The sequence below is a fragment of the Corvus moneduloides genome, chromosome 24 (genome assembly GCF_009650955.1).
Source record: "Corvus moneduloides isolate bCorMon1 chromosome 24, bCorMon1.pri, whole genome shotgun sequence".
In the NCBI taxonomy this organism is placed as follows: domain Eukaryota; kingdom Metazoa; phylum Chordata; class Aves; order Passeriformes; family Corvidae; genus Corvus; species Corvus moneduloides.
The window spans coordinates 6,661,995-6,678,820 of NC_045499.1; the positions used below are offsets into that span (position 1 = coordinate 6,661,995).

Here is a 16,826-nt window from a genome sequence, read left to right on the forward strand (position 1 = left end):
AGCTGCAGTAAGGTAAATGGAAGGATTTTGTTAAATAACCCAAACCCAGTGTGGTGAGTGCCAGTGGCCTGGTGAGCTCTGTCCCCAGCTGGTGCCCCAGTGCTGGGACACACAGGTTGGTGCCTCCTGTGCCACTGCCCTTCCCTCTGCCATCCCCCATATCAACATTCTGGTCCGGGAGCATTTTAAACATTAATTTTGCAAGTGGCCAGAATACAAGGACACAGCTTGCAGCCAGTGCCAGGCACAGGGGGTGCTTCCCAGCGAGTCACATCAGCCTGTGGTGGGGAGATTTCCTCAGCAGACCTTGCACCTGCCAAGGAACCCTCCCTCGCATGGTGGCACCTCCCTGGCACTGCCCCGTGCTGCTGGGGAGGCTCTTGTTGTCCCTCACAGCTGGGGTGACTCCCCTGGCCGTGCCAGTGTCACCTGCAGCTGGCAGAGCCCTGTCCCCGAGCAGACAAACCCTGTGGGGGCTGGCAGCCCATCCCAGGGCAGGTGGTGCTCCCTGGAAGTTGATTTGAGACAGTGTTGACAATTCTCAACAGCAGAAGCAGAAGTGGTTGTGTGGGCATGGTAAAAGTCCTTTCCCTGCTGGGACAGAGGCAGCTCCAAGCTGGCATTGTCCAGCCTGCTCTGGCATTTCAGTCTGTCTGCAGAAATGTTTTTATTGCTGCTCTTCATCTTTTCCCTGTTTTTTCAAGAAGCCCTTTTCTCTATTAAGGAAAAAAAAAAAACCCCAAAGGGAAAGAGCGTGTTAATGCTTTTATTCAATTTCCATGCTTCAGTGGGTTTCTGTGAGGGGTAAATATGTAAATCCATGCTGTGTGGCACTGTATTCTTGTCTCCAGTAGAATAAAAGTATTCCTTTGTAACTATTCATTAGCTGCATTCACTAGCTAATTACTTTAAAAAATATTTGATTGCAGGAGCAATTCACAGCCATGAGGGATCTCTACATGAAGAATGGGCAGGGGTTTGCACTAGTATATTCTATAACAGCACAGTCCACGTTTAACGACCTACAGGACCTGCGGGAACAGATTTTACGGGTTAAGGACACTGAAGATGTGAGTAGAATGTGTTGGTTTTATTTCTGCAAATGATTAGAAAGTGTTTGCTCTCAAATTCCTGTGTGTTTACATACAAAATTTCTTTCAAAGAATATTCTTGGTTAGTGTTGAGTAAGTTTCCAGAGCCTTGTAGTTTCCAGTGTTGTTGTTTGAGGCCCAGCACCTGCTAAGGGGCATCACAAAACCAGATTTTCCCAAGTCCTGGAAGCCACAGTCTTTTGAAGTGGTGGGAGTTGATTGAAAACAACATCATTTATTTTTTGTGCCTTAAACTCCTTTCCAGGATTTGCATTTTCTTCTTCCTCTGTGCTATAGCTGTGCTTTATTTCCTTCAGATTTAGGGAAAAATAATAGCTGAACTCAACAGTAATGATGTTCTCGGTAGCTCTGCAGCTGTCTTGCACTGACAGGGGCTATTCCAAATGTGAGAAGGGAAAGTTGAGGTTCCAAGCTGTCACGTTTCCCAGGGGTCAGCTGGGAATTCTCTGGAGCCCTGGAGCAGCTTCTCAACTCTCGGTCACTTGGCAAAATCTGTCACCCAAGGAGGTCACACAGTTGCGTGAACTAAACCATTAAGGGTCTGATAGAGCCTTGGGTTGTTGTTTTGGTTGTTTAAAACTCTTTAAAATCAGGAAAAGTCATCTGTGGGGAGTGTGCTGTTTGACAGAAGGTGGGACAGGCTGGGGCCGAGGGTGGCTGCTTCCCTTGGAGCATCATCTGTGTGCTGCTTACCTGCTTGGAATGGCTCTGGGCCCCTCCTTGGTTTAACAAGCTGAGCTTCTATTTATGCAAAACTGCTTTTCCTTGAGGCAGGGATTATGCTGGGGTAAATCCCTGCTGACAGGATCCTGTGCTGGCTGCACTGGGAGCTGGGCTGCGCTCACAGGGGGAATTTGCACCCTAAGCTGGGCAGGTTCATCCCACAACAGACACTGCTGCTTCCCTTTGGACTGCAGGGATCTGATTGCATTGTTAAAATGCATTTATTTGCTTTGTGTGCTACTTGTTGAATCCAAGCTTGAGAACCTTTTGAATGTTTAAGCTGCATTTTGCTGACTTAGGAAATGTCTCCCCCCTGTTTGTCATATCAGAATGTGTCTTAAAGTCCCAAGACATAAATCATTAAATTATATATGTCTGGAAGAGTTTAAATTCCAATCTTCTACACCTAACAGGAAATTATCAGAGGCGCACCAAACTCCATTTTTGGATAAACCATTAACACCTTTTGAAATAACCTTACACAGAGTTTCATGTCTTTTCAAACCTGTACTGCTTACTCATCTCAGTATCACTTTTTGCCCTATTATTTCACGTCTTTAGTTTTTTGCTGAACACGTTCAAAACACATTTTCATGTTTCAGTATGAGAAAATTAACTATCTAGAAAACTGTAAAGAACAGGATTAAGCTGATAGAGTTGTAAATGTCCTGTAGATCTCTGATTTCAAATGAACTTTTTTTGCATTTGCTTCATCTGTACTGACTTAAGGTTTCTGATGAAATAAGTAAAATTTATGTCTCAAAAATAAGAATATGATCACTTTCTAATAGGTATGGCTGGGAGTTTTAAAGACACAAATTAATCTTGACTGTAGTTGTGTCAGGAAGAGACTACAAATATTAACACTGAAGTAGATTGAAAACACACAGTGTGTTGTAAATTACCAAAGGAAGCGGATAGTGATTTATTTTCCAGCTGGAAAGGACTCGTTTTCTGCACAAAGAATGAAATGTTTGAGGAAATGGAGCGGGTGCACACCCTTATCAGCAGCTCTTTAGGGTTTTTTTTTCTGCTGCTCAGTGTGAGGGAAACAGGAAATGGTGCTGGGCTGCGGCACCGTCCTGCTCTGCTCTCAGCCTGTGTCGTCCCCGGAGCCGAGGGTGCAGCTGGCCCAGCGAACTCAGCGTGAGCAGAGCCCCCAGGTCAGGGTGTGCACAGCCCTGAGCTCTGCAGCTGCCTCACACTGGGGGCAATGGGGGAGATGGAGCTGGGGCAGCGCCTGGGGCCGCTCCTGTCACCGTGCAGGTGTGCAAATGGCACCTGGCAGCGCGAGCTGCGGTTGTTGGGGAGACATTCCTGCATGGTTTTTGTTCCCTTGTTTGAGGTGTTACAGAAGCCCAGAGTGGCTTGGGTTGGAAGGGTCCTTAAAGCTCTTCTGTGGGCAGGGACACCTTCCACTACCCCAGGGTGCTCCAAGCCCCACCCAGCCTGGCCTTGGACACTTTTGTACCTATTTGTGACATCTTGGAGGGCCACAGCCACGACAGAGACTGGAGAGGGGCAGATGCCACCTCACCCTTGTTCTGAACAAATGATTTGCCTGCATGTGCATCATGAGTGTAGAATGGGTCTTTTGGACACAAATCAAGTGTTTGTGTTGATGTTGCATGGGATGATTTTGGGGAAGTGTTGTGCTTTCAGGAGCTGAGCTGCTGGGTGGGCACTCGTTGGACATGTGCATTACTCTGAGCTAATAAGTACTGGGCAGTGTTTGTGCCTGTTGTGGTGAGCATCCCCTTTTCTGTGCGTGCAGGACATGTCCTGTGTGAGGTTGTGCTGGGGTGGGACAGGGCTCGGGGCTTGGGGAACACTTGGCTGCACGGGACTGTTCCTTTTCACTCTGCGTCAGGGCAGTGCTTTTCAAAGGTGCTTCCATTCATTGTTTTGTGGCTTGGCAGGTTGACAGGGCGGGTCAGAGGGGCTGAAACGTGCAATACATGTCTGAAAACGTGTGTGTGTGTGTGTGTGTGTGTGTGTTGGACAGACAGAAGAGCTCTGAACTGGGCTCTTGGCAGCAGCTCAGCCTCTGTCACAGGAAAGGCACTTCAAATGCATTTCAGGAGTAAACTAGGTTTTGGACTAGAAAGGTGTAGAGACCAGAAAATACAACTTTACTGACTTAAAATTCTGCTGAAACACTATAATTTGGTTTTGTATATGTTTAATCTAGTGCACCAGGGGGTGTGTGGTGTGAACTTTGCTCAACCCTTTCCCAGCAGGCATCTAAATTCCAGCCTGGTCTGTCAGCTCCGCTGAACTCCTGATTTTTATTGGTTTTCATACTTCATACTGTATTTTTCATACTGTATTTTTCATTTCAGTGCATTTCCCCCTCCTCAGTCTGAGAGCCACAGCAGCACAGAGCTCGCTGTACATGAACTTGCTGATGGATCTCTGCTCCTGCTTGCTCCTCTGCAGGTTCCCATGATTCTGGTTGGCAATAAATGTGACCTGGAGGAAGAACGAGTCGTGGGCAAAGAGCAGGGGCAGAACTTAGCACGACAGTGGTGTAACTGTGCCTTTCTAGAATCGTCTGCAAAGTCGAAAATCAACGTAAATGAGGTAAGTACCACCTGCTCCCCTGTCTTCCCAGCATGAACATGACATTAAACCAGCATGTGTGTCTGAACTGGGGAGATTCAGGATGGTTCTGGATTCTCAGCCTAGGAGGGGTTGCCTTGCAGTGTATTTAGGTACTTTCTGTCTGTTTTAAGATTTGCTCCCTTTTCTTTGCAAGGGAGGGTGACTTCCCAGGTGAGTGTGTCTGTAGCCTCTGTCAGGGGCCATGAATAGCAGAGGGTCCTGAGCAAGCCCAGTTGGCTGCATGACTCTGAGCTTAGATAAACTTTATCTGGAAAGAATATTTTGTCAAGATAACTGCTGCTATTCTGAACGTGGATTTATGCCCTGTTGTACTCCTTGTCTTGTGTGGTGTTGGCTGTCGGTTTTGAAGTATTTGCATTTCTGGCTGCACACACCTCGTCACAGCCCTCTGTAAGCCCCAACTTGCCAAAACAGTGCCCAAAACCCAGATCTGAGCAGTTCCCTGAGTTTCACTGAGACCCCCTTTGCTCTGGGGTGCCTTTTCCTGCTGCCTGGGGCTGTGGGGTTGTGCTGAGGGAGCTCTGCTCCACGTCAGGCACCACGTTTTTATTCTGTGCTGGGAATTATCGGCCTGTGACAGAGGCCAAGTTTCCAGGCACAAAGCTAAGGTGACCCCGTGCAGCACAGCTGGGCTGGTGCCAGCAGATAAGTGGGACCGTTCAGGGGGTGGGTGATAAGCAGGAGCAGCAGGATCTTGGACTGGGCCCAGGGCTGATCTGGCAGCCAGCAGGATGTGCTGTGTGGGGCTGGTGGACAGGGAAGGGAGCTGCAGGCTCCATGAATTGCAGCTCCTGTGGCTGGGATTAGCCTGGCTGCGGTGCTCAGGGATCCAGCAGAGCTGAGCCACGCTGCCAGCAGGGATTTATTTGTGTGGCTGAGCTGGAGTAAAACTGGGACTGGTAATGAAGCAACGAGCAGCTCAGTCATCAAACTCATCCCCAGGGGATGTGACAAATCCTGGGCTGTTTGCATTTCCACAGTTTGGGGGTGCAGACTGACCCTCATCAGGCAGAGGTGCCTCACCCCGTGGGAAGGGGGTTCTGTGGGGGGCAGAGCCCAGGGCTGCCCCGGGGTGGGTGCACAGCCTGGTTTGACACCCCCTCATCCCTAACGTGGGAATCCTGGGTCTCCCTCTTTCCCTGCCGGCTCTGCAGCCTCCAGTGAGGTCACATCAGAGAAGAATGTGAGAAAATGAGTTTCTGGTTTCATTGTGATCTTCATTTTCTGGTTTCCTGCCAATTGATATTTTCTAGTTAGGAAAAGTACAAAAGCTGAGGAAATCAAAGAGAAACTGTGAATGAAGCAGCTCAGTGCACTGGGAGTTTGTCCTGCTGGCTCCTGAGCCGGGAAGCATTTGCATTATTTTGGGGTTTGTTCTTGCTTTCTCGCTACTTTTGGAGTTTCTAAAATTGTTAAAATCTAGGGAAAGAGTGATAAATTCCTGCATGCATTTGCTGAATGTGAATCGAACCTTTCAGATAATAAGCTTTTAATCCAGAGTGAATCAAGTGTCCTTCTGGTGACCTCTGAGATGCTCTTGCAGCACACTGACTTTTTTTAGGGATGGTGGCATTCCTGAAACCTTGTTGCAGACTTCTGTACTCACAGTCAGTACTGGCACCTAAATAATCTAATTTATGAGAAAGGAAAATCTTAAATTTCAGTTGTTACAGTATGTTATAAACTGTTTCTTTGTCTTCTGAATTTCTCTGGAATCAACAAGAATTTGTGAGCTGTCAGCCACTCCAGGAAGGGGAAAAAAAATAAACAAGGACAAGGGTGGAGCCCTCTGAAGGTTGAAATATTTCTCCTCAGTGCTGTGACCCAGCTCCAAGCATTTTTGCAAAGCTCATTTTGCTATAAATGGGTTGAGTCTTGCTGGGAAAACAACTGACAGCAGCAGCGTTCACAAAACCTCTGCAGCTGAAAGAGGTCCCTGTAATGTCCCCTGGTGGAAATGTCGGAGTTCAGGGCAGATGTTGGGAAAGGGCTGCCTGTCCCCTCCCTGCAGGGGGAACGCTCTGGGCTGCTGGGGCAGGGTCTGCAGACACCTCCAGCCCGAGGGCACCACTGAGAAGATGATCCTTGAGGATATTATGCCTGTCTTTAAAAAACCCTTTGTTATTCCCGAGTTTTCTCCCACTTTTCCAAAGCAAGGAAATTGTTGCCATTTCATTGCTGTGCTCTTCTGAAGGCTTTGGTGATGATAAGCTGAGTTTTCAACTCCTTTATGTTCTGCACACTGATGGGAGCTCTGTGTTTCTTCTTCCATAAGCAGCTGCTTGAGAAACATTTAATAAATTCAAACAGTTTAATTCAATTTACACAGCTACAGCCACCAGGAAAGAGTTGTCAGCTCCCCAGCCTGCCTCAGTTTGGACAGCTTGTGTTTTATTATTTGAATTTTTCAGCTTGTGTTTTTCATTTGCAGATCTTTTATGACCTGGTCAGACAGATAAATAGAAAAACACCAGTGGAAAAGAAGAAGCCTAAAAAGAAATCATGTCTGCTGCTTTAGACTCCCATCACGCAGCAGCTCTGAGCCAGGTAAGAGGTGTCTGAGCCCTACGTGGGGCAGGTGAGCAGAGCAGGAGCTGCTCCTCTCAGAGCTCCCCTTCCCTCTGCTGCTCTTCCTGGAGTGTGGCTGAGCAGGAGTTTCCTTTTGACTCCTCTGGGTTCTCCCTCTGGCCTGTGACACCGAGCTCTGAGCCACCAGGGCTCGCTTTGCTTCCTTTTTATCCTCTGAGAAATTCTGGTGTTAGTGCTGCCACTGCTGTCCCCGTGCTGGGAGCTTTGGGGACAGTTACAAATTGCTTTGTGTGGGACGTGGGATTCAATGGCACAGAAATAAAAAGCTGCCCACCAAAAAAAAAAAAAAAAAAACAAACCCAAAACAAACATAAAAAACCCAAAGCCAACCAAAAAAACATGCCAAGGCTGGACACAGCTATAAATAATCTTCCTGTGTATCTTGGCAGGGAACTCTGTGTGCTCACAGCTGTTGTGTCGTGCTCCTGGAAGGAAACAGCAGCTCTGTAGCTCCAGGTTTGGGACAGAAATGTCCCCGTTCAGAGGCAGAGGAGGGCACTGGGTGATGGCCCAGCTCTGCCACCTGCCTTTGTCACGGTGGGCTGCACAGGCTGTCACCCTCAGAGGGTTTCTGGGACCCACCAGAGCCTCTGGTCTGTCCTGTATTGATCAAGCCTGTCCTGCAGCACTAGAGACGAACTCAGAAGGCTTTCAGGGATGAATTCCTGAGGGCAGGGGACTCTGCCAGGCCTGAATTCCCTGCTGTCCATGGCCCTTTGGGCAGCCCAGGTGTGGCTGAGGAGGATCAGTGGAGCTCTGCAGTTAGCGGCTGCTAATGGGCTGCCCTGATGGATGAGGCTCTTAGCCCGAGCTTTGGGTGCCAGAAAATAACAGCTCAGGGCTGTGGGGAAACAATGGCTTTAGAAAAAGAAACTGAAGAGCCTTAAGTGGCTTTTCCTATTGCTCAGGTGATCCCTCCTGCTCAGCCAGGATGGAATTGGGCTTCCCCAGGCGGAGGAAGCGATCTCTGCCCTTTCCCTCCCTCCCAGGATCCCGTGTGCAGCAGCACTGAAATACTGGGAACTGCTGCAGGAGTTCCTGTGTTCAGTCACCTGGAATCACAGAATCATGGAATGGTTTGGGTTGGCAGGGTTCTTAAAGCCCTTCTCCTTCCACCGTCCACCACTCTCCCTAAATCTCCTCCTGATTCACTGCCTGGATCCAGGCTCAGGAGATCTCTGACTCATCAGGCTTTGAGAGCATCTCAAAATACAAAAGATGAAATCCCTCTCGCCCGTGTTGCTCATCCAGGGGTGAACTCCAGAGCCCTTGGAGGCCTCCTGGCTCGGAGCTGCTGAGCCGGGCACTGGCGGTATCGGGCAGTGACAGACGGGTGGCAGTTGTCTGTCACTGCTCTGTGGCCGTGATAAAACAACATCTTGGAGAGTTACACTTCCCACAATCTCCTCCTTTCTGTACCTAGAAACAGAGCTGAATTCTGGGAGAAATGAGTTCTGCTGCCTATGGGCACGGGCCGTTGGCTTTCGGGCCTTTGGGATCGTTGATCTCATCAGCAGAGTAAGAAATGTCCCTCCATCACCTTCTGTTTTTATTTCGTTTTACTCTCGCCAGATTGCAGGAATGAAGAACTGTTGCCTAAGTGGAAAGTGCCAGCATTCCCAACTTCAAAACCTGATGGAAATGAACAACATATCGGAAGAAGCTTCTCCTGTTTTTTATATACTACGAGAAGAATTTAGATCTTAAAAATGGTTTGCACACAGTCCCTGGAAAAAGCAGTTGCTCTGTGTATATCTCTTGGAAATTTAAGCCAATATTCCTCCTCCTTTGCAACAGCAATTAACAGATGTGAAAATAAATATAATTGACTCTAGCATATGATTATCCCAAGGAGCATGGATGCATTTCAAATGTTAGAGATTGCTACTATAATTAAAATTCATATTGACCATTTTATCATCATTTCTCCCCATCAAGCACTAAAAATGTTCCACTGTTATATTTTATATCTATAACTATAGATATATATTATCCAAAATTTCCCTTTGAACTCACTGCAACAAATAACTTTTTGAGTCATTGACTTCATTTTATATTTAAAAGTTACGGAATATCATTATTTTCATTCTGCCATTATATTCTAATTAAAAATGTTTGTGCATAATGCTTTGGAAAAATGGGTCTTTTATAGGAAAAAAACTGGGATAACTGATTTCTATGGCTTTAAAAGCAAAAATATATAATATACTAAACCAACTCTAATATTGCTTCTTGTGTTACTGTCACAGATTAAATTACAGCTTTTATGAATGATTAAATTTTAGTACATTTTCATTTTTGTTTCTGTGTTTTTGTTACTGTTTCCAGACTTTGGGTTTGCTCCATGTTTTGTGAGTTCCTCTCCTGTCCTGGTGGATCAGGGATGTTTGTGAGGTGCCCCCATCCCCTTCTGCCGAGGCAGCATCTCCACTCCCCCCGTGTTGTATTTAATGTACCCCTCCCAGAGGACAGCAGGCAACTCTTGTGTTTTCTTTTGGCTGTTAAAAGATTGTATTGCTGCAAATATTTCCTCTGTACCATGGCTTTGATATGCACAAGTTTGGTTTCATTCCAAGGTCTGACTTGGAGGATGATCCTCGGTTTCAAAGCCTGTTTTGGCTGGTGGTCCCTGATCAGCTGAAGGGGGTTTTGGTTTCATTTTGGGTTTGTTCCTTGTGTTTTTTTAATACCTGTTGCTTTCATAAAGTTTCAAAGAGCAGGATATGAAGAGACCCGTGGGTGCTCCATCCTCCTGTCTGTGTGCAGTCAGAGCCACCTGTGGGATCTCAGTCCCGTCCTCGGGGGATGCTGCTGGAATCCCCGCAGGGCTGGAGGACTTGCTCCTGCTTCGCTTCCCAGTAAGTGAGAAGAGAAATGTATCTTCACAGTGGAGAAAACTCAGCACAGGCCTTGTCCTGCTGGTTAAAATGGGAAATTAAAGTGTGACAGATGTTCTGGACCCGCTGTAGAGTTTATTGGAAACCAGGGGGAAAAAAGTTTTTTGTAAATAGGTTTTTCTAAAACTGTGTTCCTGATGCAGCTGTTGAATTATAGAGATCCCAGTTTCTAAATGCAGCCCAAACAAGATTGTATGAAAACATCTGGATAACGTGACAACATCTGCCTACTTCCAAGCACTAGGACAAGGATAGTTACTTCAGTTGGTTGTCTTCAACCCACTCTGCACCTCCTTTTTCAGGAGGAGCCAGAAGCACGCTGTTTGCAGGTTCGTTCTCTTTACTAAATGTAAAAATAATTTTAGTAATAAAGTAATTCCAATGAGCGCGGTGTTTTCCAGACGTCTCGTGTATGGGACGGGGCGCAGGGCGGGCGGTGCGGGCGGCGGGCGGGGAGCGCTCGGAGCGGGGCTCGCCGCTAGATGGGAGTGTGCGAGAAGCGCAGCGGGCGGGGAGCGCTGCCCGGCACCGCAGCGCCGCTTCTCTGCGGGGTGAAGCCCCGGCTCCCACCCCTCTCCTCTCCCGTTTGCTCACTGGGTAAGGAAAAGTTCTTCTTTAATGGGTTTTTAGCACAATAGCCCCAGTTCCGCCCCGGGACACGCTGGAGCCGCTGCGCCGTTTCGTGTCAAGCAGAAATGTCCTGAAGCACTTGGTTAAAAGTGGCTTCACTGCAGCGTGTCCTAAAGAAAGGGGAGAAGAAAAACCTCCCAGAAGTCCCAGGCTTCTGCTTTTGACCAGAACCCAGCCGAGCACAGTAACATTTTGCTGTGAGCAAAGGGGCACATTTAGAATTTCACTGGAGCCCCTGGAGCCATCGAGCTCCTCTCTGAGCCGTGCACAAATTCCACCAAAGAGATTCCCGGCCACCTCTGCAAACGCGCCGCTCTCAAACTCCCCAGCCTGTATTTACCTGTCTATTTTCAGTGTTTTCTAAAGGTTATTTTAAGTCATGTTTTCCCATCCAGTGTGGATCAGATGATCCCACACGTCCTGCCTCACTGGGAAGTTTTAATTGCAGGTTGCAATGTTGACCCGAACAAGTGACAGGGACACCTTCCCAGGCTGCTCAAATCCAGGTTTGCTCCGCTGGCTCTGAGCTGCATTCCTGCCATTGCAGTGGCTGGTGTGGGACGTCTTGCATCCAGCAGCCACTAGAGAAACTTGAAAATTCATGTTAAATTCACCATTAACCTTTGCAAAATCACCAAAACTAATGAATGTTCTATTTATTTTGCCAGGACCAGGCACTGAGGAATGAAATTGGATTTTCCAGAGGCCCAGGTGCCATTTGGTGAATAACCAGCATGTGCCAGCCGTCCTGGCTGGGGCTGAACATCCTTCCCGGCCTCCTGGCTGGGGCTGGGATCTGGCACTGCTTTCCCTGCAGCAGCTGGTCAGTGGTCTGGCTTGCAGCCACAGCACTGTCTTTCCTCCTGGGAAGAAACTCCCCAAATTTGGAGACAAACCCTGTGCAAGATGAGGGAGAGGAGCAGGAGTGGGGGCTCTGGGCTCAGTAGCCCCAAGCCACGGCCAATTAGCCAATGCTGCAGCCTCCCAGCAGCCCTGGAACAGTTCTGCCCCTGCAGCCGCTCCTGGCTGGGGCTGAGCTCTCCAGTTCAGTTACTTCCCAACTCCAGGGAAATGGGGAAACACTTTGTATTATCCCGGGACTGAAACCAGCCTTTTCTCCTCCCTTTGCAGGAAGCTGCACACAAGGAAACTGCTCGTTCCTCCTGTGGTGAGTGACACCCCGTTATCCACCTTGTCCTGGATCCTCTGTCCCTCATATCCAGCGGGATGCTCTTCAGAGGGAGCAGCACCAGAAGAAGTTGAAATCATTTGCCAGAGATTTTGGACAAGTCGGTGGCAGAGCTGGGAGTGCAGCCCCGTGCTGGAGTCGGAGGTGCCCGCCCTGGCTCGGCCCTGCCAGCTCTGGACTCGACCCCGGTTGCCCCACGGACCTTGGGGACTCGGGGATTGCGCAGATGAGCCCGTTTCCCCCAGCGCCGGCCCTGGCAGACGCCTGAGGTCAAACATCCCTGGCATTTTCCTCGGGAGGCACCGACGTTCCAGCCCCAAATCCCTGCTGGCACGGCAGGCGGGCTCCGGGGCACAAGGAGCGCGTTGTGCACGGGAGGGAGGATGCTCCGAGCGCCCACGAGGGGCCAGCCCGGCGGGGTGGCAGCTGCTTCCCGCTGCCACCGCCCCAAGGCACCCAACAAAGGGCAAATTCACGGGGCGGGAGCGGCTCCGTGGGCTGGGGACACTGGAGCTTTATGGAGCCTCTGGCATGGTGAGGGCCCCTCTGTGCCCGTCGGGACCGCCTCGGCTCGGGGGTGCTGCCGGGGGCTCCCAGGACTGATTTCCATGGAGCGCCGGTTTCCAGCCAAGAAACCTGAGAAGCGCCTGGGTCTCCTCCAGAGCAGCCCCAAGGAGAGCAGGAGCTCCCCAAGCCGAGCCCTCCGTGACATGGGAGTGATCTCTAATCCTGCCTCTTTCCCTGCAGGTGTTTTACATGGAAATCCGGTTTCTTGCAACCCATTTTGGGTGAGTGATGGGGGAACGGAGCGAAAGGGAGCAGTGTTGCAGCTCTGCTGCCCTTTCCTACCCAGGCTGATACAAATCCTTGGATAAACTGACTCCAGCCCCGCTGCACCTCGACCCCCCTGCCCATGGTTACTGCGTGGGTGCAACGTCTCGAGGGCCGCAGGCTTCCAGTGCTCTACACCCATTTTTCATTTGGCTTTGGAATAAGAAGTGTCAAGCTGCTGCGTCAGTTTGGCTTAAATTCACAGGAGAAATCATTTGATTTGAAGCAGTTTATGTTATTAAATATGACTGCACAGGAGCCCCTGCAGGATAATCCGTTATGATAAATGATGTTTGAAATGAGGGAGACCCGACACCGGCCAGCTCCAGCTCCAGTCACGGATTAATGTGCAGGAACAGGAAGGGCCCAGCGGAGCCAAGGGCAGGGCTGGATGTGGGCAGAGCAGCAGCTCCAGCTCCAGCACCATCAGAGCTCCCCCAAACACAGAATGAACAGAGCATCCTCTGTAACACCCCGGGAGCGTTCCAAAGCCCTGTGCGTGTGGCACCTGGGGACATGGGGCAGAGGTGGCCTTGCCAGTGCTGGGGGACAGCTGGACTTGATCCCAGAGGGCTTTTCCGACCTCAGTGACTGTGATGAACCAACACTTCCATACCTGAGGGTTTCTGTGCTGTCCCGTGCATCTCAGTCACCTCACTCTCGATATTGTCCAGTGCAGAAGCAGCAAAATTTGGCAAGAAACTGAAATTTGGCAAACAGGAGCCAATTGTTTTCTGAACTCTTGTTGGAAATGTACAGGGATTTCAATGGAAACAAGGAGAGCATCCATCTGCCCCCCTCTCCAAGATTTCAGAGGTTCTGAGCATCCCCAGGAGATGGATTCGAGCTAAAGGAGTCCTTGGACAAGGGACTGGGCTGCCTCAAAACCCTCTGCCAGGGGGTGCTGGGTGAACCTGGCTGGATCCAGGTGTCAGGAGCAGGACCCGAGGAAGCGGCTGTCCCTGGCTCTGTGCACTGAGGCAGGCTGTGATTTTGGTGTGTTAGAAATGACTGTCCCAGCTGGGGCACATTCCCCACCAGCCTCGGCAGGAACAGGACCTGGATGTGCTGCCCTGCCGAGCTCAGGGTGTTCCCTCTATTCCGTGCACGATGCAGAGGCTGATTAGCAGCCGACGGGCAGCTTTTGGCCCTTTCCTTCTGAAACAATCAGCGTTTAGGGCTTGACTGAGAAGGATTTGGTGTGAGATAAGCTTCCCAGAGTGGGGCCAGGGCTGAAGTAATAATTGAATAAGTGTGAGGTGGTGAATGAGACACGTCAGGATGAGTCAGAGCAAGAGCTGCTCTTGGGCAGGAGGGAAAGGCTCCTGGGTGGCTCCCCTGCTGCCCGAGGTGGGACCGAGTCCCTCGAGCTGCCAGAACCTGATTTTTGGGGGGAAAGGGCAGGGAGGGAGTTCTCTGGGGGCTGTGCTGGGGTGCAGAGCTCCCCAAATCGTGCTGCTCTGGGTGCTTGGCTCAGGGCTGGGCTCCTGCTGCCCTGGAGCACCCTCGGGGTTGGGATTCTGCCTCATCAGTGCCAAGGCTGGAGCTGCCAGGGCAGGAGCAGTGAGGGAGGGACAGCACCCAGCATGCAGAGCTGGGGCCATCCCCTGCAAGACACGAATTTATTTGCCACTGTCTGATGTGAGTTGTACCTTCCTGACAGACTTGGGGCTGTGCTGTTGCCATCTCCACTTCCCTTCTGTTGGATTTCCCACTTCCTTTAATTTTTTACCAGTTTGTTTGGTTCTGCTCCCAGCAGAGGCAGCTCCATGGGAAGGAGAAGAAATCAAGTGCTTATTTTTAGAAAGTGCCAAAAGAGTTCAACCCAAGGCAAATACAATTACTTCAGGTTGTGCACAGGCTTCTGAGAAGCTACAGAGAAATCATTTCCAAATGGGAAATGCCCGAAAACCCAGTGCCACGAAGGCGCTGGGGGATGAGAGCATCACTGAGCCGTTTGAGGAGCACGTTCCACCCCGGCGGAGGTGCCCCTGCCCACGGCACAGGGTGGAATGAGCTGGTCTTGAGGGTCCCTTCCAACCCAGATCGTTCTGTGATTCCATGAATTCTGGGGCATCTCCGGACACCCCATCCCAGCCCTGCCCTGGCACGGGGGAGCCCAGCGGGCGCTGCTGCTCCTGGCAGAGCCCCCCAGCTCTCCCAGCCTGCCCCTCCTCGGGGATGCTTTTCTGCTCGAAGGGGCCTCCCAGATGCTATTCCTGGCCCAGTTTTAGGGCATTCACTGCCTGAAGCTTCCGCTGGGCTGTTTGTGGAGCCCTCGTGGCTGGGCAGGGCAGGGGTGGCAGGGAGGCTCCTCGGCTGAAAGCTTTCACTGTAATTAAGCTGAACAAGAGACCGAGTTAAATCTCTGCTTCTCTCGCTCTGCCAGAGCGAACACAAAGAGGAGGAAAGGCCTGAACCAGACAATTAAAACAAGCAATAACATTGCACGGAGAGATCCATGGAATGATTTTTCCTTGACACGCTCGCCCCCAACAAGTGCCACATGTCCTGTGTATAAATAGCAGCTGCCCAGACTTGCTTAATCATCCCATTGTTGCTTTATAATATTAATTAAACATTCCTCTGGGATTGTTTGCATCCTAATTAAGTGGGGAACTTACAAAAGACAGCGAAGAAACCAAACAAGTGCGTGCTGGGGGTGCAATTTTGCTAAACCGTGTGCAACTGGCCTTAAAAAAAAAAAAAAAAGTTAAAATTGCAGGACTGTGGTTAAAAGCTTTTTAAGAGTCACCAGTGACAGGGACTGTTTGGTGAACCGTCCTGGGGGATCAGGAGCGGCTCCTCTCTCCAGGATGTTTGGCTGAGGGAAGCCAGGGGGCCTCTGGCGGGATGAGCATCCCCCCGTCAGTGCCACAGGAGCGAATCGTCCCTGGCAGGACCCCACCGATATCAAAGGGACAATTAATCCGCAGCTGCTCCGCACGGGGGATGGAGGGACACCAGGACCTGCTTGGATCCCTCCAGGCAGCAGCTGGGGCCGGGCATCGCTGCTCCCGAGCCAGGGATCCCCAAAACCCCCGGACTCGGGGCCGTGCTGGCTGGGGCAGACCTGCGGCACCCCACGGGTGACAATATTTTGTTGCGGGGGATCCCGGCTTCCGATGCCGGAGGAGCCTTCCCCAAAGGACAGATCCCCAGGGCCCCCTGGCCTGCGGGGCTGGGGCTCGTCCTCCCCTCCCCTCCTTCCATGTGGCCGGGAAGACTCGAGCACATTGTTCCCGACTCAGCCTCATGCACCCTGCAGGGATGTGCTGTGAATTACTTCCCAAATTATGTGAGTAATTAAAATCAATGAGAGGGTATCCTGTTAAATAACGTAATTAGATGAGCACAGTGAGGGAGATGAGTGCAATGGTGTTTTTGTTCTCCTGCCTGGAGACAGCTTTTAACCCTTTCCCTCTTGTCTCTTCCCCGGCAAGGGTTCCCCTGGGTCAGGCCTGCTCCAGCCAACGCTGAAGTTTTATCAGAAAAAAGCCTCTCCCTGCTTCCTCCAGAGCTTCTCCCAGACCAGGATTGGCTTTCCCCACAGTCGCCATCCCTGGGTTATGTGGAGGACACTGGCAGTGCCACCACCTGAAGGCTACAAACATCTGAAACTGAGAATACAGAACTCCTTTAAATCCAGGCTAATCCGAGACTGTGGCAGAGGAAAACACGTCCCTCCTGCACCCGAACTGTGAACAGAGGCCCCACAAAATGGGAATTACCTCGCCGTGCACAATGAATCGCCTGAGCCGTCCCCCCAGTCCCTGTCCCGGGGCACAGCCCTGGCCTGGGTGGTTTCCACTGTGCAGTCCCAGTCCCCACGGACAAACACGCGCCTTTCCTGCGGCACTGAGGGCTCACCGCTGCCTTCATTCCAGAGGAAACCGAATGGCTGAGGAACCCTAGTGCTGAGAGTCATTTTGGTTCTATTCGTGCTTCCTCCAGGGCAGGAGGAGCCTCAGCCTGTTCAGATACACGTGGAGAGCTCGCTCCTCCAGCGTGGAGTGCTGAGAGCTCCTGGGGGCTCTGGAAAGGGTAAAGGCATCTGGCCAGATGGCTCTCATTGCAGGGCTGGAATCTAAATAATTAATTTTTAGTATCGTGTTCAGGACTTCGGTGTCTCCCAAAGGAAACGCTGCAAAGTCCTCAACTTGGTGCTTATTTTTTCCAGCTGCGATGCACGGAGGGATGAGGGGCTCTGCATCCTGCTGGATGTTCGGC

The 16,826-nt window shown here is 50.6% G+C and overlaps 1 protein-coding gene across 2 annotated transcripts in view; it reads left to right on the top strand.

Moving 5' to 3' along the window:
* The window catches only part of RAP1A (RAP1A, member of RAS oncogene family), a 30,811-nt gene extending 21,467 nt beyond the window's left edge, over window positions 1-9,344 (top strand). For both annotated transcript variants that reach the window (XM_032132973.1, XM_032132974.1), the window contains exons 6-9: window positions 930-1,070; window positions 4,275-4,418; window positions 6,892-7,007; window positions 8,622-9,344. In XM_032132973.1, the coding sequence (XP_031988864.1) occupies window positions 930-1,070; window positions 4,275-4,418; window positions 6,892-6,978 (372 nt within the window). In that variant the 3' untranslated portion in view covers window positions 6,979-7,007; window positions 8,622-9,344. The remainder of the gene's footprint in view (window positions 1-929; window positions 1,071-4,274; window positions 4,419-6,891; window positions 7,008-8,621) is intronic.
* Window positions 9,345-16,826: the final 7,482 nt, after the last annotated feature.